General features: G+C 40.9%; 1 protein-coding gene across 1 annotated transcript; it reads right to left on the bottom strand.

Annotated features, from left to right (window-relative positions):
* Positions 1-1987: 1987 nt before the first annotated feature.
* LOC139409908 (aquaporin 3b) lies at positions 1988-6375 on the bottom strand. The gene is made up of 6 exons (XM_071155320.1): positions 6183-6375; positions 4177-4303; positions 3292-3429; positions 2948-3066; positions 2564-2781; positions 1988-2459 (listed from the first exon to the last, which is right to left on the bottom strand). The coding sequence occupies exons 1-6, from the start codon at positions 6288-6290 to the stop codon at positions 2267-2269; spliced, it is 903 nt and encodes a 300-aa protein (XP_071011421.1). The 5' UTR covers positions 6291-6375; the 3' UTR covers positions 1988-2266.
* Positions 6376-24743: the final 18368 nt, after the last annotated feature.

The raw sequence follows: 24743 nt of genomic DNA, 5'->3' as shown, positions 1-24743 counted from the left end.
AACGTGTTCTCAGTCAACTTACCTGGTAAAATAACGGATAAATATTTAGCAGGTGAAACCCCCGAGGACAAACCATTCAGATTTCTTTTTTTTTTTTAAGTCACTCTCTTTCCTGCAGTTCCTACCGCTTCCACTGGATGTCACCAGTTTGTAGAAATTGGTTGAGGTTTTTCCTTTGTGTAATAAAGAAGTACCATAGCTCAGAACGTCACTTCATGTGTACCTTTTGATAGAGGCGCGTAACCTGCGTCAGTTTGTTTTGCTCCTGTATTGAACACAGATCATCCCGTCTTCATTTGATCGATTATATACGTTTAGAAATACCTATACGTTTAGAAATACGGAATTAATCGAACAAAATGACCATTTGTGATGTTTATGGGACATGTAGGAGTGCCAACAAAAGAAGCTTGTCAAAGGTAAGGCATGATTTATATTTTATTTCTGTGTTTTGTGTCGCACCTGCAGAGTTGAAATATGCTACTCTCATTGTTTACTGTTGTGCTATCATCAGATGATAGCATCTTATGCTTTCGCCGAAAAGCTTTTTTGAAATCTGATTTGTTGGCTGGATTCACATCGAGTGTAGCTTCAATTTGCTATCTTGCATGTGTAATTTAATGAAAGTTAGATTTTTATAGAAATGTATTTGAATTTGGCGCTCTGCATTTTCCCTGGCTATTGGCCATGTGGGACGCAAGCGTCCCGCCTACACCAGAGAGGTTTCTAAGAGCAGTATTTGTTATACTGTTGGCCAATGCTTGGTTTCTTATGAGAATAACTGTGAAATATTGATCTTGTGTGTCTTCCCTTAACCACTCTGTTAATGTGAGCCAACGATAGTAGAGTAAGCAGGCACTAGGCAGTAGAGCTCTTTAATAAAGAACAGATCAGAGGAACTCCTCTTGACCCTCCCTATCCTCAAGACGAGCTTGAAATATAGTCCTACAGTTCACCTGCCTGCATCTTATCCACCATATCCTCTTGTACCCTCTTTTCACACTCTATCAGCAAATCATGCTAGCAGGCCATAGCAGACTTATGCCTGACGAAATGTATTGAAAACCAATAGACATGACTGTGTCATATGGCATAGGCTGTGGTTACAATATAGACATATCACTGCTGTGTTCAAGTAGGTTACCCAGAATTTGGTACTAGCAAATGTAAAGGGGCAAACAATTCAAGGTTTTGGAACTGTATTTAGAGGTAAACAAATATTTAGTTTGTTTGTTTGACATTTTCCACGAACACGTTGACCTTTTTAAATCAGGCTAAGGTTTACCTGAAGCAGTCAATCATGTTAGTTATTTTTCTCACAGTGTACCGTAAAGCGGTCCAAAGTTAGATTGATTTCAGTAATCTTTTTTTCGTTGTCATTGCAGTAAACTGTTCAGCATAGCTCTTTGAAAGATCTCACTCACATTTTAAATGGACAGGATCATACTGGTAATGCTGCAGCGCCCCTGTAATGTTAGTGCGTGTACAACAGACTCTATTGCTTGGTTAGTGGCAGTGTCTGAGCTATATGTGTAAAATGAATGTGTAAAATATACATGTAGATATAAGGATAGTTTAGATTATAGTTCTATGTTTATAGCATGTCAAATTCAGTAGAACCAGAATCCTTACTGTAAGGGCAAAACTTAGTAAAATCTAGATGCAATGTAGTCTCTTGGATCCTGACACAAATTCAACAAAGCATCACATTTCAAATGTATGTGAGGTGATACTTCTTCAGCATTGAGCTTTTTGTTTTCCTGTTTATCTGTGCCAAAGCATCACTATAGCAGTTTTGTCAGCAAGGTGGCATAAAGGAAGACTGTTTCTGTTTTGTTATTTTCTAGATTTGAAGGAGTTTCTGATGTTGAAAGTGACAGACATACTGAAGCTGCAGCTACAGTGTGTGTGTACAGTTGACAAACTGTTTCGCTCGATCCTTACTGTCTCCCGAGGTTGAACCTGGTGGGAAATGATGAATGATTGATTGATTGAGAAGTTATACTTTAATAATACCCACAAGGAAATGTGTTTGTAATCAAGGCAAGATATAAAATCTATAAAAAGATACACTCTTAGAAAAGAAAGTTGTTGTCCCCATAGGAGAACCTTTGGAAGAACCCTTTTGGGTTCCATGTAGAACCCAAAAGGGTTATCCTATGGGGACAGTCAAATAACCATTTTTTCTAAGAGTGTACTACACACACATATATATTATTTACATAAAGAGTGTTTAAAATGGGTCACGGCAAGAATATTCATGAACTCATGCACTGTCCTTGGTAGTTAGGCTGGACAATTTGAGCCTTTCATCTTGCTCCTCCTTCTCCTCCTCTTCCTTCTTCTCTCGTGCTTCTCCCTCCACATGGTACCCCACCATCAGCTGGTACACCATCACCCCCAACACTGCACCAATGAAGGGGGCAAAGATTGGCACAAAGAACCAGTAGGCATTAGCCCTGTGGGAGACCAAGACAGAGACAAGGTTGTGTGTTTATGGAGAACAGGGAAAGCAGAGCTATTACACAGAAAAAGAAAAACAGGAGAAAAATCCAAAACTCACGTGAAGACCTCACCACCCCAGCCAGCCAGGGCAGTAAAGATGCGTGGGCCCAGGTCCCTGGCAGGGTTGACAGCGTAGCCCGAGTTGAAGCCCATTGACAGGCCGATGACCAGCACCACAAACCCCACCGTGAAGGCCTCCAGGCCCCGGGGGATGGGGTTGTTGTAGGGGTCCACGATGGCCAGGATACACACGATCAGAGCTGCTGTGCCTATAATCTGTAACACAGCCAAGCTCAGTTTTACATGGTTGTTGCAGGAATGTGCATGTTGTTATGTACAACGGTTTTATACAGGATAATATTCCATATAACTACTTGTGATTCTGAGGCTGTCCTAATACGGAATACTAATATACTATAGTATACTAATAGCGTGAATGTACCTGGTCAAAGAATCCATTAACCAGAGTGAGATGTTTGGAGGGATATGTGGCAAAGATCCCAGCAGTGGCATTCTCCCCCACAACGATCAGTGTTCCTTGGCCGTAGTCCCACAACGCATCTGGAGAAACCACGGCAAGATATAAGAGATCACAGTGTGTGTGGTATCATCTACAGTAGCTGTAGAACCTTGAAACTCCCTTAGGGAGAAAATAACAGTTATTTTCAGACAGTCTCAACGTTGACAGTCTTGAGAATGTTTTAGGTGAAATATGGCCACTGGAAAAACTATTGTTGTTGCTGTTTGTACATTTCTGAAAATATAAATGATCAGAATCCTACTAACCAAAATACATGCCAAATATGATCCCAGCTCCCAGGAAGGCCCCTATAGTCTGGAACAAGAAAAACACAGGGAATTTCCTCCAAGGTTCTCTCCCCAATAGACAGAGGGCGAAGGTCACCGTTGGGTTCAGGTGGCCTCCTGTGACAAAGAACAATTTGGAAAATGGTGAATTTCCATTTGTCAATTTCATTCTATTCTATTCAATTCAATTTTCTCTGAGTAAAAAACACCCAAGACCATCTCTTTTAAAATCCAGTCTCTGAGTGAGAGAAAATGAGTGAGGGAAAACAACCAGAGCCTATCAAGACCAAAGATGATTCTCTTAAAATCTTTTCTCTGAGGGAAAAAAAGGACTATCTGCCGCAATAGTAGGTAGACTCAGTAAATGCCTGTTAGGACGGGAGGTCTCTGTGACAGTAAATTGGAGAGATTAATTTTATTTTCAAGGCTGCCATGTGTATTAGGCATTGAAAAACGTGGGCACAAGTGAACTGTGGAAATCTATGTTCCTTTGCTTTGACAGATTAATCCTTGTATAGTGAATAAAGTAATAACGCAATTTGCGATTTCACACTTTTCTTTCAATCATGGACCCAATGGCTTTAAAATTCAAGGGGCAAGCCAGCATCGTACTTCTTGTCTCTGTGAGCTTCTCTGATGTCTACTGTTTTCTACTGCGCTCTCTCTCTCGCTCTCTCACCCTTTCTCTCTCTCTCGCTCTCTCTTTCCCTCTGACTGTTTTACCTTAAAAAAAAACCATCAACAAGGGTAAATATTGCACTTTATATTAGTGTCAGTTTACCTTAGGTATAATGTGTCTGTCACAATAGGCAACCGATGACTCCCAATAGACTCGCTACTCTCAGACAGTAACGCCCCCCTCACCTGAGATCTGTCCGCTGACCAGGATGCCCAGTGTAGCTGCGAAGCCAAAGGCAAAGTTGACGGTAAGGAACATTCCATGGGAGCCACCACTTAGCACCAGCTGGGCCACCGCACCACAGCCAAACATCTACAGAGAAGGGAGAGAGACAGGTTAAAGGAGAAACACTGTGCATGGGTAACCAAACCCACGTGAACACTGTAGTGTTGTTGTTGTGTTATAGTCTTGTTGAATACATGTTTTAACATTATACAAATCCCCTAAATACAGTATATATAAGGGTCATCAACATCATCAACAAGTTTACTATGGCATGCATATCACATACAGACTGACAGTCTGTAGCTATGTGTAGACTGCCTGTATGTGTAGATCTGTGAGAATGGAGGATGGATGGAGAATAGCCTGTACCAGTCCAGTCTGTTTCTGCTTTAGTCAATTTGTTGTCAGGCCAAAATAGTTTTTCAATCAGCTTTCGTCTGAGTTCTTTGTGCACTCTGGATCCAAAAAATGCCTGTGGTCGAGCGGTGGTCTAGTACCATTTCAAATATGTTTTTTGGACTTTAGCTCAGGTCACCCAAGACGATCAATGCCTTTAACAGCTTGACCTGAGTATCCGCTTGCTGTGCCATGCATGTGGCCATTTTGCCTACTGATCTTGACTGAGGTGTGGCTTCCAATGACCCGACAGGCCATGTGTGTGTTGATAAGGGTGGGCTACGGAGCCCAGGGGTTCTGGTGGTGGACGTTTTTTCAACAAAGCAGCACGGTGGATCATACAGAAACATACATATATGCTGAGTTTCCTTGGAAATATATCATCTTTCTATATGCATTTAATCAACAGTGTGTTGTGGTGGGTGGGTTATGCTGCCTATAGAGGATCCTATCTATAAAATCTACCTGTGGAGCCTTCCTTAGAGCAGAGAAGACCTGCCTTCAGGCAGTCAGGGCCAAGGGAGTTATGTTTGCCAGGGAGGCATAAGTCTTCACTCAGTAGTGTGGCCAAACAGTGGATCAGACATCAGTCACACCTCTCACGCTGCAGGCCAGAAAAATACCAGATGGCAAAACCGCCCCCTCTCAGTTTGTATCTTCCCTCCAGCTTCTGTTATTGTTCTGTATGGGGGTAAATATTGGAAACAGCTGACCCCAGGTAGCTGTTTGTGGGTTAACCTCATGTGTTTTATTTGGATTTAGCGGAATACCAACAGGGATGCCAGGGCCTTACCTACGTGGATGACTTTTTCACCTTAGTGGGCAAGGTTCTATTCTATTCCGTAGATTTGTCTCGAAGGCTAGGTTTTGAGTTTTTCCTAAAGCAGGTATTCAGGTGAAAATGTTCATGAATGAATTATAGATCATTTAACAGTTTAATCAATTTGTGTATTTTACAGAGAGATGAAGTGAATTCATGTAAATATGGAATGTAAAATCTCCAAGGAAGCATGAACAATTATGTGATAATCTCTCTTTTCCTCAGAATAAATTAACATTGCTATATGGAAAACTATTTGAAGTCCTTTAAATGTATCAATTTAAAGAAAAGGATGTTTATTTTCAGTGTAGGTTTTTCATGTAGACTTGAGAGGTTAATTAAAATGTGATAATAAAATAATATTAACAAGCTGATAATATAATTCACAGTGTCAGTTCTGCTTGTGCTAACAATGTGGGAAGAACTATAATTTTACATTCACACCCAAGCTCAAAGCACTGCTTCAAACAACACATTTAGATTAAGATGCAATTCCACAAAAGTTCAATGTGAAATTAATTAGAAAACAAGCAATTAAGTCATCAGAGAATATTAGATGCTTAATTAACCATCACTTTGCTTAATTACATGCTTCATCCATAATTTTGAAGACATTCTTTTCATACCGACAAGCGATAGATAATAATAGTATGGTACTGTGTTTCCAATTCACATTCACCCACTCACTTTAATAGGGTTTTACATACATAGGTAATACTATTGTAGTAATGTAGAACAGTCTCTACTCACCACCAGTATCAGGGTTCCCAGGCACTCTGCCAGAGCCTGGCGTAGCAGCATGTGACGGACCTGAAAGGTCCTTGCGAGCTTGTCCATAAGCGCCTTCTGTTTTCCCATGATGCAGCTGTGGGTCGTCCAGTGAAAACAGGGTCAGTTGCGGAGACGTGGGGCTGACTTGGAATGTGTGTCAAGGAGGACCGTGTGTCGACTCTTTAAGCACTCAGAGAGGGATCCCTCCCTCGTTGAGATTTAAAAAAAAAACATGTCTCTCCTTGATTCTGAACGCCTACCTCCACATCTCCACCCATATCTTTTTTCCTCTTCAATTTATTTTACCCTCCCTTTTTTTTTTTTTTTCCTCACTTGAATTCAGATGGATTAGTACTACAACTACTACTACTTGGTGTTTTGAAACTTAGTCAAACTTGTCGCCTCCTTGTATGCAAGCAAAACTACAGCCTCTACAAAGAGGTCTGCACCTTCATGACACAGCAGGTGGTTGGTTCAAGCTCTACTCCATGTGTTCACCCTAAATCACTAAAACAGTTTTACGCCGGGTACTTAAATTCCCTTATTTAGCAGATGTTGTTGCGAATGTAGCGGAATGTTCCTAGCTCCAACAGTGCAGTAATATCTAACAATACAAAACAATACACACAAATCTAAAATAAAAAATTGTGGAATTAGGAAATATGTAAATATTAGGATGAGCAATGTCAGAGTCTGGAGTATAAATAAATAATGAACAAAACTATATACACAACATGCAATCATTTCTAAGATTTTACTGAGTTACAGTTCATAGAAGGAAATCACTCAATTGAAACAAATTCATTAGGCCATAATCTATGGATTTCACATGACTGAGAATACAGATGAGCGTCTGTTGTCATAAATACATTTTTAAAAAGGTGGTTGGTTGCGACACATCGATCCAGTACTGCCCAAACATGCTCAATGGGTGACATCTCTGGTGAGTATGCAGGCCGTGGAAGGACTGGAACATTTTCAGCTTCCAGGAATTGTGTACAGATCCTTGCGACATGGAGCCGTGCATTTTCATGCTCAAACATGAGGTGATGGTGGCGGATAAATGGCACGACAATGGGCCTCAGGATCTTGTCACGGTATCTCTGTGCATTCAAATTGCAATCGATAAAATGAAATTGTGTTCATTGTCCGTAGCTTATTCCTGTCCAAACCATAACTTTACCAAAACCATGGTGCACTCTGTTCACAACATTAACATCAGCAAACCGCTCGCCCACATGACACCATAGATGTGCTCTGAGGTTGTGAGGCCGGTTGGACGTACTGCCAAATTCTCTAAAACGACATTGTATGGTAGAGAAATTAACATTCAATTCTCTGGCAACAGCTCTGGTGGACATTCCTGCAGTCGGCATGCCAATTGCACACTCCCTCAAAAATTCAGACATCTGTGGCATTGTGTTGTGTGACAAAACTGCACATTTAGAGTGGCCTTTTATTGTCCCCAGCACAAGGTGTAATGTTCATGCTGCTTAAAAAAGGCTAGGTGTCCACTAACGGGACAACTTCCGATGTAACTGGAGGGCGCGCAATTAAAATAAATAATCATACAAATTATCAAACTGCACTGTCCGGTTTACAGTAGGCTTTACAGCGAAAGCATGCCATGCGATTGTTTGAGGAAAGGGCCCCACCTCAAAATGTTTTTCCACCGGCACAGGTTTCATAAATTCACAAATAGCGATTAAATATTCACTTACTTTTTGAAAATCTTCCTCTGATTTGTCATCCAAAGGGTCCCGGCTACAACATGTAGTGTCGTTTTGTTAGATAAAATCCTTCTTTATATCCCAAAAAGTTTAGTTGGCACCATCAATTTGAGTAATCCACTCGTTCAACATGCAGAGAAAGGAATCCAAAAAGCTACTGCTAAACTTTGTTAAAACAAGTCAAAATACGTTTCTATATAAACCTCAGATACCCTAAAATGTAATTAAACTATAATATTTCGTACGGAAAGAAGTATGTTTAATAGGAAAATGATATTAGCAGGTGCGTGTCCTCTTCGTCGCGCTCGCATACACGAATTTCCAAGTCTGTGTCCCTGTGGTAAAACTCATAGTTCTTACTCGTTTTGGAAGAAACAAGCCTGAAACCTTGAACAAAGACTACTGATACCCAGTAGAAGCCATAGGAATTGCATACTGGGAGCTAGATTTATTTTTTTCCCTTCATGTTCCACTGGAAAAGCATGGGCACGCAAAAAAAAAAAAAATGTTGGTTGGTTTTTCTTTCGATTTTTGCCTACCACATCTATTGTGTTATAGTCTCCTACATTATTTTAAGATTTCTACAAAGTTCAGAGTGTTTTCTTTCCAATGGTACCAATTATATGCATATCCTGGCGTCAGGGCCTGAGCAACAGGCAGTTTACTTTGGGCACGTCAGTCAGGCGGAAATTGAGAAAAATAGACCCTAGCCTGAAGAAGTTGAATAATCTTCCTGATATGCCACACCTGTCAGGTGAATGCATTTCTGGGATCTTTCATTTCAGCTCATGAAACATGGGACCAACACTTTACATGTTGCGCTTAGATTTTTGTTCAGTGTATGTGACGGGATGTATAGACATTATGGAAAGTATGTGGATACAACATGTAGTGTATCTGTATAATACGTGGGATAGAATAGTATATGTACAGCAATAGTTGAATAGAATTGCCTTGAATAGAACACTGTTTTATGCATATAAAATGAGTAAAACAGTATGTACACATGATGAAAGTGACCAGTGTTCCATTATTAAAGTGACCAGTGTTTCATGTCTATCTACATAGGGCAGCAGCCCCAAGACGAATAGGTAAAAAATCTGTCGATGTTGTCTTGAGCAAGTCACTTAACCCTAATTGTTCCTGTAAATTGCTATGGATAAGAACGTCTGACAAATGTCATGTTGGAGTCACTTTTATCGAAAGTAAGAATAGAAGATGTTTCTGAACACTTCTCCATTAATGTGGATACTACCATGATTATGGATTATTAGGGATGAATCGTGAAGAATGATAAGTGAGCCTCTGTACAGAGGCACAAAGATCGTACAGGTGTAAGAACTTAATTTGACATTTAGTCCATAATGTTTCTTGATCGGTGGTTAGGCTATTATCTGGCCAAAATTAGGCCAAATTAATATTAATATAACGTGTGTTAGTGTGGGTTTTCAGTGAATTTATGTAAATCACCAATCTCATCTGCATTTCCAGCGACACAGGAAAATTCTTAGAAAGAACAGATTGATCAAATTGACATCCTACACTTGTACACCCCCCCCCAAAATGCTAATCTCCCCTGTTATTGCAATGGTGAGAGGTTAGTTTATTTTGTTGTAGCCTTCTCACTTATTCTTATTTATGATTCATTCATAATTGTTTCAGAATCATGGCATTATCAGGATTTATTTAAATGTGTTCAGAAACATCTTATCTATTCACTTAGAAAGAAAATTACCCCACTCATCATTCACCATTCAGTCCCTATTGCAGAAAACAAAAACAAAAATAATAACAAAAAAACTGAAAATTTTTCTGCAAGTGTAATAAAAATAAAAAACAGAAGTACCTTATTTACATAAGTATTCAGACCCTTTTCTATGAGACTTGAAATTGATTAATGAGGGGCAAAAAAATATTTCATCCATTAGAATAAGGCGTAACAGAATGTGGAAAAAGTCAAGGGGTCTGACTGTATATGAAAATACCCTCAAATAAATTGTGACATTCTGTACTGCCACATATGAAACTCCAATCCAAAATGCTGGAGTAAATGTTTGCTTCACTGTCCAAATACATATGGACGGGAGAGTATATTGTATAATTACCATACACAATAGCATTACTGACAATAGCATTACATATGCATTGTTTTAATCAGTTCAATCTAATTAGCATTAATTTCTGGCTGCAATGATTATCAGTTTAGCTTAAACCAATTCTCCAGAACTCAGGGAAATGCTGTACTGGAGTCAAGTCAGACCACTTTCTGGGATTTCCCAGTTTGGCTATGAATGGAAGAGTACCAGAGTGCCTGGTCAGAGTTATTACTCTTTGCTCTGTATGTGGTCGACTGGACCATTCTCTAATTCTCTAAAGTGGCTCTTTAACACCATTACTAGGGCCAGGAGTTTTTCCTGACCATGTGACTTGACTAGAAAAAACTCTAGGCAAAGGTTATGAGGCTTTAAGCATATAACTAGGACTCAAGAGTTTTTCCTGGTCAGGCTGTATGGTTAGGGAAACTCATGCCCCTAACCATTCTCCATGTCTGGCTTATTGTGTTGCAGCTATACAGTAGGATCTACAGTGGGCTCTAAGTCTGAGAGAACAGGTTGTAACTGATATCCTGAGGCTATGTCTCTGTCCTGGAATCAGAGGAGACCTACCTTTGTCACCTCCACTGAAAGAACACAAAAGTGTTAAGGGGGCAGGATCAGAGGGGTTCTGTCCTGCCTAAGGAAGTTGCACCCCGCCCCTTTTAGAGGGAAGTTCATAGCCTTTTGTTTGTGTCGTTCTTACTGTACACATACTCACACCCAGACATGCACGCACAAACACACAGACACATTTCCCAAGTTAAGTCATACAGTAAGAGGGAGGATACTTAGGATGGGAAAGGGGGGATGTTACCTAACTTTTGTGTCCAAGTATTTCATTGGAGAACTATTAAAATCACTTTTGGGAAAATACTTTAGATTAGTTCGTCATGGTTTCAATCAGCTCAACCACTAGCTATGTTTCAAATTGTAAATCATATTGCTGGCCTATGCATGATTGAGTATGCATCATGGTGGTCCATGGGTGTGCTGTCGAGATAGAGGAAATAACAGGGTCAGTGAAGTAACAGTGAGGACACACACACACACACACACACACACACTGGCATATTATACTGGAAGTGGACTTTCTCTGATTCTCTCAGATTCTGGTTTACTATATAATGGCCTCTCCATACTCTCTGTCCAAGTATTCAGAGCTGGCAAGCTTCATGTCTCGTGAGCTTTTCATCCAAACATTCCACCTCGTCATACCGCAACTTAGAATTAAAGAACACTGTCTGCTTGATTTTACCCTCTCTTTAAGCATGATACATTAGCAACATGATATGACACACTGTGCTCTTGATTGAATTGCCAGCAGGTTTATACAAATTGTACTTGCTGCTCTGTGTAGTCTCTTAGGTATTTCTGCCTTTTATGGTGAACAATACAGTAGAGGTTCATAGAATGTTGTTGGCAGACTTTTCCCCTTGACACTGCAGTCCAACTCAGGAGAGATGTGCTACTGTATCCACTCATGGGGTACTCAGGGTTAGGCTCCTTTTTCTCCATACATACAAACACCAGACACTGGGGTGTGTTAAACATCTACATATCTCACAACTCTGAACTGTGGATTAGAAACCAAACCAAAGCACTCTTCTGTATCTCTTTGGCAAATACAAACGCAATATACCGATCCTAAACTAATGAATCTGAAATGTAATGACTTGGGTTGACGCTTGATGCAGAACATGCTGTGCGGAACATGCTGAATATATATTTGTTCACACCTACAGAGCTGCATAACTTGGTGTCCCAGCCGAGGCGAGCTGAGCTGAGTCTTCCTGTCTCTGCAGTAGAGCTGAATGTACGACTAAAATGGCATCCTATTCCTTACATAGTGCACTTCTTTGGTTCTGGTCAAATGTAGTGCACTATATAGGGAATAGGGTGCCATTTGGGAGTCAAACAAGGTCTCCTTATTCAAGCATCACCTATAAGCCTCCTGGGATCTGCTATAGTTATAGGATATCAGCTTTGCAATCTCTCTATTCTTGCCCTCAGATAAGGCAGGTAGGGATGTGTGTTCTCTGAATATGAGACTGTTCAGTCTGGATTACTGTCGCATTACAGACAAAACCCACAGAGGAGGTGACACACACATACACACAAATGTAAAGGCACAAATACATACAAACACGCATGCATGTTCATTTGTACTTTCCAAATTGTGCATGCAGACGGACAGGCGTCAAATGGTCAAACAGAATAGTGTGAATGTTTTGTCTTATAGTGATAGGAGTGAACTCAGTATAGAAATATAGAATTGTGTGTTTCTATCTAACTTCAGGTTTTGCGACGATAACCTATAGTCATTACCAATATCTATTGATTTAACACTGGCTGTGTCTACCTCCATTTTCCCCTCACTTTACCATGACTAACCAGTAGGCAGCAGCATTTGACAACAACTGAAACCAGAGTCCAGCTCAGCACCATGGTGGTGGGTTACAATACCTTCTACACTGGAGTAGCACACACCCCCACAACCCCCACAATACTACAGGAAATTAACTTTAAAACTGCAGAAATTTCTCTCAGCCTCATGGCAAAATGTGTGGAATAGTAGGAAATTAGAACAGTGATTCTTGAAATTTGGGACAATCGTTGTCCGGCAAAATAAAAAAAAATAAAAAAGTTATTTATTTTGCATTATTTGACCTTAAAATGTACATTTAGGGGAATTTTATAATGTTAATATTTTAATTGAGGAATTTTCTAAATACTTTCAATATTATTACTTTCCATTACTATAATGGACACCACCAACAATAATGTTTCCCCTACCGTCTCTTATGACCGAAAATAACTTCTGGACATTAGGACTGCAGTCACTCACCACAGACTGGCAGAATCCTAGTTTTCCTTTAACGAGTCTGACGAGAACGAAGCGAACGATATACTGCTATCTTGGGAACAGGCCCAGATCCCTGTCATTTGCGTGAAGAGGAGGCTGGAGAAAACGGGGCCAGAGGGACGACTGCCTTCTGAGAATTTGTAGGCGATTGAATAAACCCCCACTTCCTTCCCATTCTGCTAGCAAACATGCAAACTTTGGAGAATAAAATTGATGACCTACGCGCAAGATTAAACTACCAACAGGACATTCAAAACTATAATATCTTATGCTTCACAGAGTCGTGGCTGAACGACGACACTATCAACATACAGCTGGCTGGTTATACGCTGTACCGGCAGGATAGAACAGCGGCGTCTGGTAAGACAAGGGGCGGCTGACTATGTATTTTTGTAAAAAAAAAAACAGCTGGTGCACAATATCAAAGGAAGTCTCGAGATATTGCTCGCCTGAGGTAGAGTATCTCATGATTAGCTGTAGACCACACTATCTACCTAGAGAGTTTCATCTGTATTTTTCATAGCTGTTAACATACCACCACAGTCAGAGGCTGGCACTAAGACAGCTTTGAATGAGCTGTATTCCTCCATAAGCAAACAAGAAAACGCTCACCCAGAAGCGGCGCTGCTAATAGTAGAGGACTTTAATGCAGGGAAACTTCATTCAACACATTTCTATCAGCATGTTAAAAGTGCAACCAGAAGAAAAAAAACTCTACACCACCTTTACTCCACACACAGAGACGCATACAATGCTCTCCCTTGCCCTCCATTTGGCAAATATGACCATAATTCTATCCTCCCGATTACTGCTTACAAGCAAAAATTAAAGCAGGAAGCACTAGTGACTGGATCAATAAAAAAGTGGTCAGACTGGAATATGTTCCGGGATTCCTCCGATGGCATTGAGGAGTACACCACATCAGTCATTGGCTTCATCAATAAGTGCATTAATGACGTCATCCCCACAGTGACCGTACGTACATACCCCAAGCAGAAGCCATGGATTATAGGCAGCATTCACACTGAGCTAAAGGCTAAGGCTGCCGATTTCAAGGAGCGGGACTCTAACCCGGAAGCTGATAAGAAATCCTGCTATGCCCTCCGACAAACCATCAATCAGGCAAAGCGTCAATAAAGGACTAAAATCGAATCGCACTACACTGGCTCTGATGCTCGTCGGATGTGGCAGGGCTTGCAAACCATTACAGACTACAAAGGCAAGCACAGCCGAGAGCTGCCCAGTGACACGGGCCTTCCAGACGAGCTAAACTACTTCTTTGCTCGCTTCGAGAAAAATAACACTGAAACATGGATGAGAGCTCCAGCTGTTCCCGGAAGACTGTGTGATCACTCTCTCCGCAGCCGATGTGAGTAAGACCTTTAAACAGGTCAACATTCACAAGGCTGTAGGACCAGATGGATTACCAGGACGTGTACAGCGAGCATGCGCTGGCCAACTGGCAGGTGTCTTCACTGACATTTTCAACCTGTCCCTGTCCGAGTCTGTAATACCAACATGTTTTAAGCAGAGCACCATAGTGCCTTTGGCCAAGAACACTATGGTAACCTGCCTAAATGTCTCCCGACCTGTAGCACTCACGTCTGTAGCCATGAAGTGCTTTGAAAGACTGGTCATGGCTCACATAAACACCATCATCCCAGGAACCCTAGACCCACTCCAATTTGCATACCATCCCTTCAAATCCACAGATGATGCAATCTCCATTGCACTCCACACTGCCCTTTCCCACCTGGACAAAAGGAAAACGTAAGTGAGAATGCTATTTATTGACTACAGCTCAGCGTTCAACACCATAGTGCCCTCAAAGCTCATCAATAAGCTAAGGACCCTGGGACTAAACACCTCCCTCTGCAACTGGATCCTGGACTTCCTGACGGGCCGCGCACAGGTGGTAAGAATAGGTAACAATACATCCGCCACGCTGATCCGCAACACAGGGGCCCCTCAGGGGTGCGTGCTCAGTCCCCTCCTGCACTCTCTGTTCACTCATGACTGCACGGCCAGGCACGACTCCAAAACCATCATTAAATTTGCCGATGACACAACAGTGGTGGGCCTGATCACCAACAACGACGAGATTGCCTACAGGGAGGAGGTCAGAGACCTGTCCGTGTGGTGCCAGGACAACAACCTCTCCCTCAACGTGATCAAGACAAAGGAGATGCTTGTGGGCTACAGGAAAAAGGGGACCGAGCATGCCCCCATTCTCATTGACGGGGCTGCAGTGGAGCAGATTGAGAGCTTCAAGTTCCTTGGTGTCCACATCACCAACAAACTAACATGGTCCATGCACACCAAGACAGTCATGAAAATGGCACGACAAAATCTATTCCCCCTCACGAGACTGAAAAGATTTGGCATGGGTCCTCAGATCCTCAAAAGTTTCTACAGCTGCACCATCGAGAGCTGGTTGCATCTCTGCCTGTTATGGAAACTGCTCGGCCTCCGAACGCAAGGCACTACAGAGGGTAATGCAAATGGCCCAGTACATCACTGTGGCCAAGCTTCCTGCTATCCAGGACCTCTATACCAGGCGGTGTCAAAGGAAGGCCCTAAAAATTGTCAAAGAGTCCAGCCACTAGCCAAGGACGGTTCTCTCTGATACCGCACAGCAAGCTGTACCGGAGCGCCAAGTCTAGGTCCAAGAGGCTTCTGAACAGCTTCTAGCCATAAGACTGCTGAACATCTAATCAAATGTCTACTCAGACTCTTTGCATTGCCCCCCCTTTTTTACACTACTGCTACTCTCTGTTGTTATCATCTATGCATAGTCACTTTAATATCTCTACCTACATGTACATATTACCTCAACTAACCGGTGCCCCTGCACGTTGACTCTGTACCGGTACCCCCCTGGATATAGTCTCGCTATTGTTATTTTACTGCTGCTCTTTAATTACTTGTTACTTTTATTTATTATTTTATCCATTGTTTTTTTTATCTGCATTGTTGGTTAGGAGCTCTTAAGTAAATATTTCACTGTGATGTTGTATTCTGTGTATGTGACTAACACAATTTAATTTGATTTTACTTTACAGAATATTTCTCACATGAATCCTAAAAGTTGTGTCCAGAGATGTGTTTTAAAATCCTAAATTAATCAGGAATGAGCAGGGTCAGCTATACCATAATGGACCCCTTATTCATGTTCTCGTTACATATAGTGCAACAAGAACACTCATGGTCTGTAAAATTCTCTACTTTTGATAGATTTAAACAAACATTATTGGAATCACCATGGTCACAATCATAAACTGTCAACTCTATCTGCATGATAAATTAAAATAGAGTATGAATTTTGGTTTAAATATGTTACATTTAATTAGGTTTAAGTCATAAAGTAACTGAGGAAAAACTAAAGTGCTCCGTGTGCACCACTTCAATGAGGAATAAAAATGAAATTTTTGTAAACTCCAACTTTTATTTTTAGAGGCAAAAATATGTCTGTTTGGAGTATCTTTTGTCAACTCTGTCACTGATGGCTAAGCCCCTTAGGATATTTTTTGTTGTTGTAAATATTCAGAATAATTATTGTAATCACTGTTCTGCAACACATGCTTTAATAACTGAAATATTTGCTGTGCTAGACCAAAGGGATAATGTTTGCTTTCTAAATGCTGTTTTATGTTCTAAATCTAGAAACACATGCCAAAATGCTAACAAAATTAGTCCTGGAGCATTTAATAGTGCTATAAAACAAAACAAAAAGAAGTTTGGAGATTTGTATTACAGATTTGAATCATATGTTATAATTAAATAATTAAGGCCTTTAAACATTTGTTGGACAATAATTGTAAAATGTAAATGGCTTTTATGGTGTCTGACAGAGTTTGCATAAATCCAGCTACTTGCATGTTATGAATAAATAAATACAAATAAGAAGTTGCTCCTTTACATGGTGTGATAGCTGATACTTTGGCCTATCAAAATCTATTTTTCAAATGTGTTTATTTTAATACAAATATTTGAGATTAACCTATCTTTCAAGAATGCCTGACCTCTAAAACACAAACATTTTCTCTTAGCCTCATAGCAAAATGTGTAAAATAGCATGAGATGATCTATGAAACTGCATTTTTTCATCTCTGCCCCATGGCAAAAAAAATCCCCCCAAAAAATAGAGGGAAAGGGGAGGGAAAACAAAACTGCCCATAGATTGTGGGGAGACCCGGCAAAACTGTGAAACACCACTGACCTTCTACCCTCTGGAGTGGCTACAGGCAGGCAGGCAGACAGGCGCTCTGGCAGTCCCAGAGGAGCGACACACAGAGCAGGTGAGGCGTGAGGGCCCAGCCGATGGTGTGGACACAAGCCATCTGGATCCATGGCTGTCCTCACCCTGGGGAGGCTACTGTACACACAGACCCAGACAGGGAAGCTTTCCTCTAGTGAATCTCAAACAGAGGAGCAAGAGGATGTGTCATGACAGCCCGTCTGTTAGTTAATGCACACACTTTTCAACTGCCCCCATCTGTAATGTTTCAAGACAGAATTAAATGAAAACATTGTTTTTGAACCTATCTAGTTCATTATTGAAGACACTTTTTGGACATTAACCTGGGTTTATTGGAACAGGTAATCACTGGAGAACTTGTTGTAATATCCCTACAAATATTACCATGCCAGTACAACATCACCCTATCGCCCATTCACAGCATCGCAACAAACATGGCCCTATACCTGACACATTCTTCTAAACCATAAGGGGAGGGAAAACAAAAACGGACCTTAGATCAGGGTCAAGGGATACCCAGACACCCTCCCTGATCCATCTGTGTCCAAGCATGGCCTGCTACATACAGCCAGTTACCATGGTGACACCATTATCATTGCTTTCTTTCATGGGTGTTTGTAATAATGGCTGGATATAAGACAAGGTATATTTTCACTGGCATGGATGTGTGAAAATCACAGTGATCTTTGTTTTTCAGAGAGCTCAATCATGAATACTGCAGTGTGTCCTTGTAATAACGCCCCTCTGTCACTGGAGCTGTGTAATAGCCTTAAGCACAAAACGTCAAGGCAGATTTCTCTCTCTGTGACGGAGTGTGTGTTTGTTTGAGTATGTGTGTGTACTGTACTGTAGACGTACATGTTGTTCATGTCAATATGTTCCTTGCTTCACTGCACTGCATTCTGTATGTTGTGCATCATAGTCACTCCTCATTCATTATTTTGTGGGATCTATACTGTAGATTAAAAACAAAAAAAACTATGTTTTAAGTGAGAAAAGGCATTGGTCCGAAGCCCAAAAATAAAGGAAATGCACGAGCACCACAATTTCTATTCCACCCATGCTCTACCAAGGTTTTCCAGCACACAGCTTTGTCCTACTACAGTAGCTATGTTGGTATTGTACTTCAAACTATGTATAGGCAGGTTGCTTAGGATGCAAACTTTCTCAAACAGCCTAATTCATACTCTTAGAGGAGGTGCTTCCACAATTATATGATTTGTACTGCATACAAGGTAAAGTATTGGATTCTTCATACAACACAGTAAGACATTATCCCATTACGTTATCTTTACGTTTGCTTTTATACTTACAAGACCATCACGCTTGATTGAGCTGTTTTGTCTTGCAGTAATGTGCCTATATTTCCTTAAACCTTTATTTTAGTAATAACATCATTTTAATGGTAAGCAGGTGACCAACATAACAACAGGTCATAATGGTGTGTTGGACACAGTAGCTCAAATAGATAGAGCCTGTCTGTATTCCTGATTTCTGTAACTGTTAGCTTACCTATGTCATATTGAATTAAGCTCAGAGCCACTTGTGTTTCAAACATTTTGTCAGTTGCTGTGCTGATCATTTGACAGTTCATTATCTCTGTCAAAATAATATGTAGCTCCAGCGCCAGCTGTGCCACCAGAGACTCTGGGTTCGAACCCCCAGGCTCTGTCATAACCGGCCGCGACCGGGAGGTCCGTGGGGCGACGCACAATTGGCCTAGCGTCGTCCGGGTTAGGGAGGGTTTGGCCGGTAGGGAAATCCTTGTCTCATCGTGCACCAGCGACTCCTGTGGCGGGCCGGGCGCAGTGCGCGCTAACCAAGGTTGCCAGGTGCACTGTGTTTCCTCCGACACAGTGCACCTGCGGCTGGCTTCCGGGTTGGATGTCGCTGTGTTAAGAAGCAGTGCGGCTTGGTTGGGTTGTGTATCGGAGGACACATGACTTTCAACCTTCGTCTCTCCCGAGCCCGTACAGGAGTTGTAGCGATGAGACAAAATAGTAGCTACTAAAAACAATTGGATACCATGAAATTGGGGAGAAAAAAGGGGTCAAATTAAAAAAATAATACAAATAAATAAATAATAATATGTAGCATAACACTAGAACCGCCATAGGCCAATGGCCACTGACGTTTGATATTGTAAATGAAGAAAATCAGCTCGAAATGCCCTACACCTTCCCTGACTTTTCCTAAATGTTTGTATTTTACACTGTTCATTTGTCAGAATTTTATTTAGAGCCTTTTTCCCAGTTTTTTCCCACACCTATTCCTGACTTAATCTGCCAAGACAATGTGCTGTAGGACGTTGGTACCCAGCCGGGCGCTAATGCTCTCTCTCTCCTCACTGAATGAATGACAAATGTATGAATGGGCGATAATTGTGCACCTTACTTCACAATTGAAATTAGGCCTAACTGAATGGTAAGGAGGGTGAAGAGGTTGATTTCATTTAGAAAGACAATAGTGTAATGATGAGTTTCTGTTATGACTATTTATCAGCAGCAAATAATTTGACCGCATGCCTTGCGGGTTGATACAATTCTATTTTACATTTTACTTTGTAAAAATAAGCTGTTTTATTTACCATAACTCTATTACTAATCAAATGTATTGTAAGGGAAACAAAAATATACTACATGTTGCAGTAGTCCTTTAGAATAATGCAAAATATATCCTTAACTCTATCCAGCGAAGAAAACGATGCCAGGCTACTGAATGAATGACAAATGAATGGAATGGGCGATAATTGTGCAAGTTGCTTCAGAATCTAATTTAAATTAGGCCTAACTGAATGATTAGGGTGAGGAGGTTGATGTAATTTAGACAACAATAGTGTAATGATGAGTTTGTGTAATGCCAATTTATCAGCGTTGGCGCTCATTTGAATCATTTGACCGCGCGCCTTGCAGGGTGATACAATTCTCTTTTACGTTTCACTTTGTTTATTGGAGCTGTTACAGGACTGTTTAATTTACTGTAACTCTATTACTAATCTCATCTAGCTAGGTAGCTACAGAGTCTAGGTGCTGGACTTTGTATAATCAAGCTAACATTAGCTAGGTTAGCTAGATAGCTAATCAAAATATCTGTTTGCATTCATTGAATAACCATTATATAGCTAGCTATCTACAGTAGCCTAGGTTTGTTCCATACACTTTTTTTGACTGACAGCATTGTGCGAGCAGCTGTGTTGTTGCCGAACAACCGACCCGGTGTTAGAACTCTGCGATTCGGCTGAAGAAACATGTTAGCATTGTCAGAAATGCTACAAAAGGAAGCACATCGTTGGTTATTAACAGACATAAATGAGCACGTGAGAGCTATACATTATAAACGTAATAAAAACTGTTGCACCAACAAATTTGGTCAAACTTGCATATTTTAAGTCCAACTGTTACTATATGAATGCTATAGTCTCGTTTTGATCTGACGTGTAGAATTTGAGCTAGGTAGGTGCAATAAATACTCTTAAAAATAAATTGCTAAGGACCCTGTTAAAAAAATATGGTATGTGGTTCTCGGTAACAGTTGGACGGCTCATGGCGAGAGGCGTGTGTTGTGTATATCCAATCAAGTTGATTTACACATTTTCATGGAGGTTCGTGTCATATTGGCTTAGATATGGTGATAGGGAGATTTGAATTTAACACTGAGCTTCATCCAATCCGTATAACAGATGTGATGATATATAATATGTGTGATAGTTAGAGAGCTATAGTGTGTGTGTGTGTGTGTGTGTGTGCGCATGCGCGCTTGAACTCATCTAGTCCATTGTCAATGTTAGACAAAAGTCCCCCATGTGATCCAACATCCATGAAATTGCTATCTAACAAAGAGCCAATTTAATGATTGAAGAAATTACACTTCAATTAATTTAGCATGTAAATTGACAATGGACTAGATGAGTGACTAAATATTGACAGTATTTTGTGCTGTGTGCATTCTTGACATGCTTTGGTGTATTTTCTCTGGAGTTATTGACACATTGTTGCGTTGCATTGTGGTCTAGGTCACAGGTCAATTTTACAGTACAGTGGAATATGAGTGAACGGAGGGGAAGACGGTATTGATATTCTATCAAGCATGTGATATTGTGATAGCTTCATTGTGTACAAGAAAGAAACTGGCCAATTTTGCAATTTCACAGAACCCGAAAACACACACACGCATGAACACGCACGCATGCACGCACACACACACAGTAAATGTGAAATTGTAACGCCACCTTACTGTGAAAATGTTTTTTCTACAATGTGCAAATCATTCTTACATTAACAATCAATATTAGCACAATGGGTAGAAAAGCTGAAGAATGTTCCTCCCTCTGATCAGAATTCTCTCTGGTCAACCTAATATTACTCACCATGGAGCTTCTGGTTCGAGAGGAGGCCATTCTGTGTCATCAAGACCAGTCAAGACCTAGTCAAGGGGACGAATGACAACTGTGGAGAGATCTCCAGTCCAATCATGACTACTATAAAGGCATGTGGAGCATTGTTTTTCATTGGCCCGCCTAAGAATAATGTTCTTTGGAGAAATACTATGCATTTTAATACACTTTGTGGAATCTTGTGAATGGCCGTTCTTGGTACCTTGTGTATTGGCCTTGGCACTTTCATTCAAAGGGAACACTCATTCACAAATAACACAATGTCCAAGTCCAAAGAAAACTCTGTTTCGCTTTTCAAACGGATAAAAAGGCAGGCTTTATCTGATGGTCACTACCATCTTTATGTGTCTGTGTGCAGTTTGTCGGAACTAGCATCAGCACAATTGCTAGCATGCTAGCTGTTCCCATAGACTTCCAGTCAGTGCGTAAATTAGCATTGACTTGCGAAACTACCTCGTAACTTCCTTCATATTGGACGCAGATACATAAAAATGGTATCCACGAGTTAATCTGACTCTGGGGAAGTAGATAAGTGGCCTCATTGCCAAAACTCCAAACTATCCCTTTAATGCGCTGACTATTTACTGGAGAATTGTAGGCGGGTAGGCACAGCACTCACAGATCCAGCCAGAGCTGCATGTAGCTAAACACACAGAGCACAGAGTTTGTAACTGAGATGTAGAAATGTTTTATTTAGGCTATGTGCTGAATCCAAACATGCATTATTACAGCATTAGAATAACCTGTTTTTCATTGAATATGGCTCACAACAACAAAAATATCAATATGGGATACAACAATACAATATTATGTTGCCCAGCTAGCCAAACATAATTTGCTATAGAGGGTGTGAAGGCTTTTGTGTCAGGCCAGCCCTAACACACCTGATTCAACCAATCAACTAAGGTCTTGGTTTGCTGATTTAGATCTTCATGATTAGTTGATTGGTTAAATCAGGTGTGTTTACGGCTGGCCTTGCATAAAAACCTGCACACCCTGTAGCTCTCAAGGGCATTGTTGGACGTAATATCATAAATATTGCATCACATAAACATTTTGGTTGTTTATGGTTTGCACCGAAAAAACGTAAAAAATGTACTTTTAGGAACTGTAGATAAGCCTGCACTATCATATATGCTACAGACTTATGGAGAGATAGGGATTGGGAGAATCATTCTAGAACTGAGAACCAAACCCAGTCCTGTGCATGCTACACTATCCTCAAAGAAGTACCAGTGTAAATAAAAAATCACATCATTAGCCACGTCGGAGAGATGGACGGAACCAATCCTGATTCCTCTCTTAACCCCAGCTCTAAGGTCAAGTACACTTTAGCTAATTAGCATCTCCGAGCACATAAAATGTCCCTGGCAGGAGGGCTCGCGAGCACAGAAGCTCTGGAGCCAAACAACACAGAAATTGGATCACCCTCTCGTCTCCCTCTCCATCCCTCTCTCTGGGAACCCAGACTCCTGAGCCTAGGAGCTGGGCAGCGTGCTGACAGATATTCCCTTGTATCTGCCCCGCACACTGCCAACATCAGGCACCGATACCTCTCTTTCTCCTTCTCTCGCTCTTTCCGTCCTTCCTCCCTGGAGAAGCTTGATGCCAAGTTCCTGGCTTACCATTCACATTTAATTATCCTTTGAGCCCGGCCTGTCAGTCGATATGCAGATCTGGGCCGAACACTGTCATCAGGGCCAAAAACTGTCAACCGGTGACAGGAAACTGTCATCGGTTGACAGTGTTGTATGGCATCTGTGTTGGGTTGCTTTTTCAGAAGTGCAACAGCAACAACCTTGATTTATGACAAGCAATGAAATAATACGCTGGGTGGTGATTGTGAAAGAGAGGAATTGATGCCACAGGCTATCAGACATATTATGCTCATCAGCTCACCAATCATCATAATGCCACTGGTCTCTTTTAGCCAATAGTGAGGTTCTCTCCTGAGGTACTGGCAGGATTGCAGATAATTTAGATATACATTTAAATAGAATGCTGGCCTCTTGTTGCTTCAGGACATGTGGTATCTGAAGACCATTGTCCACGATATTAGTTTTGAAGGCGAAAACATAATAGAAAGATAATTTATGGAAGCCTACGTGGATGCATCACCCCACATTGCACCTTTGCCACTGACATCTGTTGGCCATACATGACCATGATATAACTTGATATGTGCTGAGTTTTCTGTGTCATCCCACTCCGCTCACAAACACATAACAGCCCACGGCTTGTGTTACACAAGCCATTGAGATTCAGGCTGCATACAATTCATATTCAGGACAGCATTTTATGCATATGACAAGATTATTGCGATGAAATGGAGCTTCAGCAAAATTATTGACAGACCATATTGATCAGAGGCCAGGTGAAGCCGTGCATCGATTGAAAAAAAGTTATTCGTATTTATAGTCATTTGTTGGTTTGTTCGTTAGCATGTAGTCTTAAATGATATTAGATAATGTCTTCTTTTCCTTCTAATTGACTGGATGGATTCGATGTTGTGTTATTGTCATCGAACAGCATATTCATTTTGAGTAATGAGGTATAGAATTAGCTGCAGAAAATTACAACAGTTTTGTGTATATGGGCATACAGTACAGTACATCATGTCCTCCAACTTACCTCTATGTTATTTTCAGGCAACAGGAATTGGACCATTTCAAATTGTCAAAGTGATTTTTTCTCTGGCAATCCACTGACATTGAATAGAATGTGGGAAGGAAAACATTTGCACTTCAATTTAGCCTTGATGAAATGCCATTATGGAGCAACTTTCCCTTGTCAAGAGCAGAAATTGGTTAACATTTTAATATTCCATACAGGCACTCTGTACTTTACAGATGTACAATCTTAATTTGAACCAGTTTGCTACAGCAGGAAAATAATCCTAAAGCAGCAGGGAATGTGAATTATAATTCATGGACATTTTTTTGTATGGCTTGTCACACCCTGACCTTAGAGAGCCGTTTTATTTCTCTATTTGGTGAGGTCAGGTGTGATGTGGGGTGGGCATTCTATGTTTTGTATTTCTGTGTGTTTGGCCGAGTGTGGTTCCCAACCAGAGGCAGCTGTCTATCGTTGTCTCTGATTGGGAATCATACTTAGGCAGCCTGTTTTGCCACCTTAGTTGTGGGTAGTTGTGTTAGTGGCCTGTATAGCCGATGTAACCTTCACGGTCGTGTCCTCATTCT

This window comes from Oncorhynchus clarkii, chromosome 5 (assembly GCF_045791955.1).
Source record: "Oncorhynchus clarkii lewisi isolate Uvic-CL-2024 chromosome 5, UVic_Ocla_1.0, whole genome shotgun sequence".
Classification (NCBI taxonomy): Eukaryota; Metazoa; Chordata; class Actinopteri; order Salmoniformes; family Salmonidae; genus Oncorhynchus; species Oncorhynchus clarkii.
The sequence above is the reverse complement of the archived record's forward strand: the minus strand, read 5'-3'. Positions and strand labels throughout refer to the sequence as shown.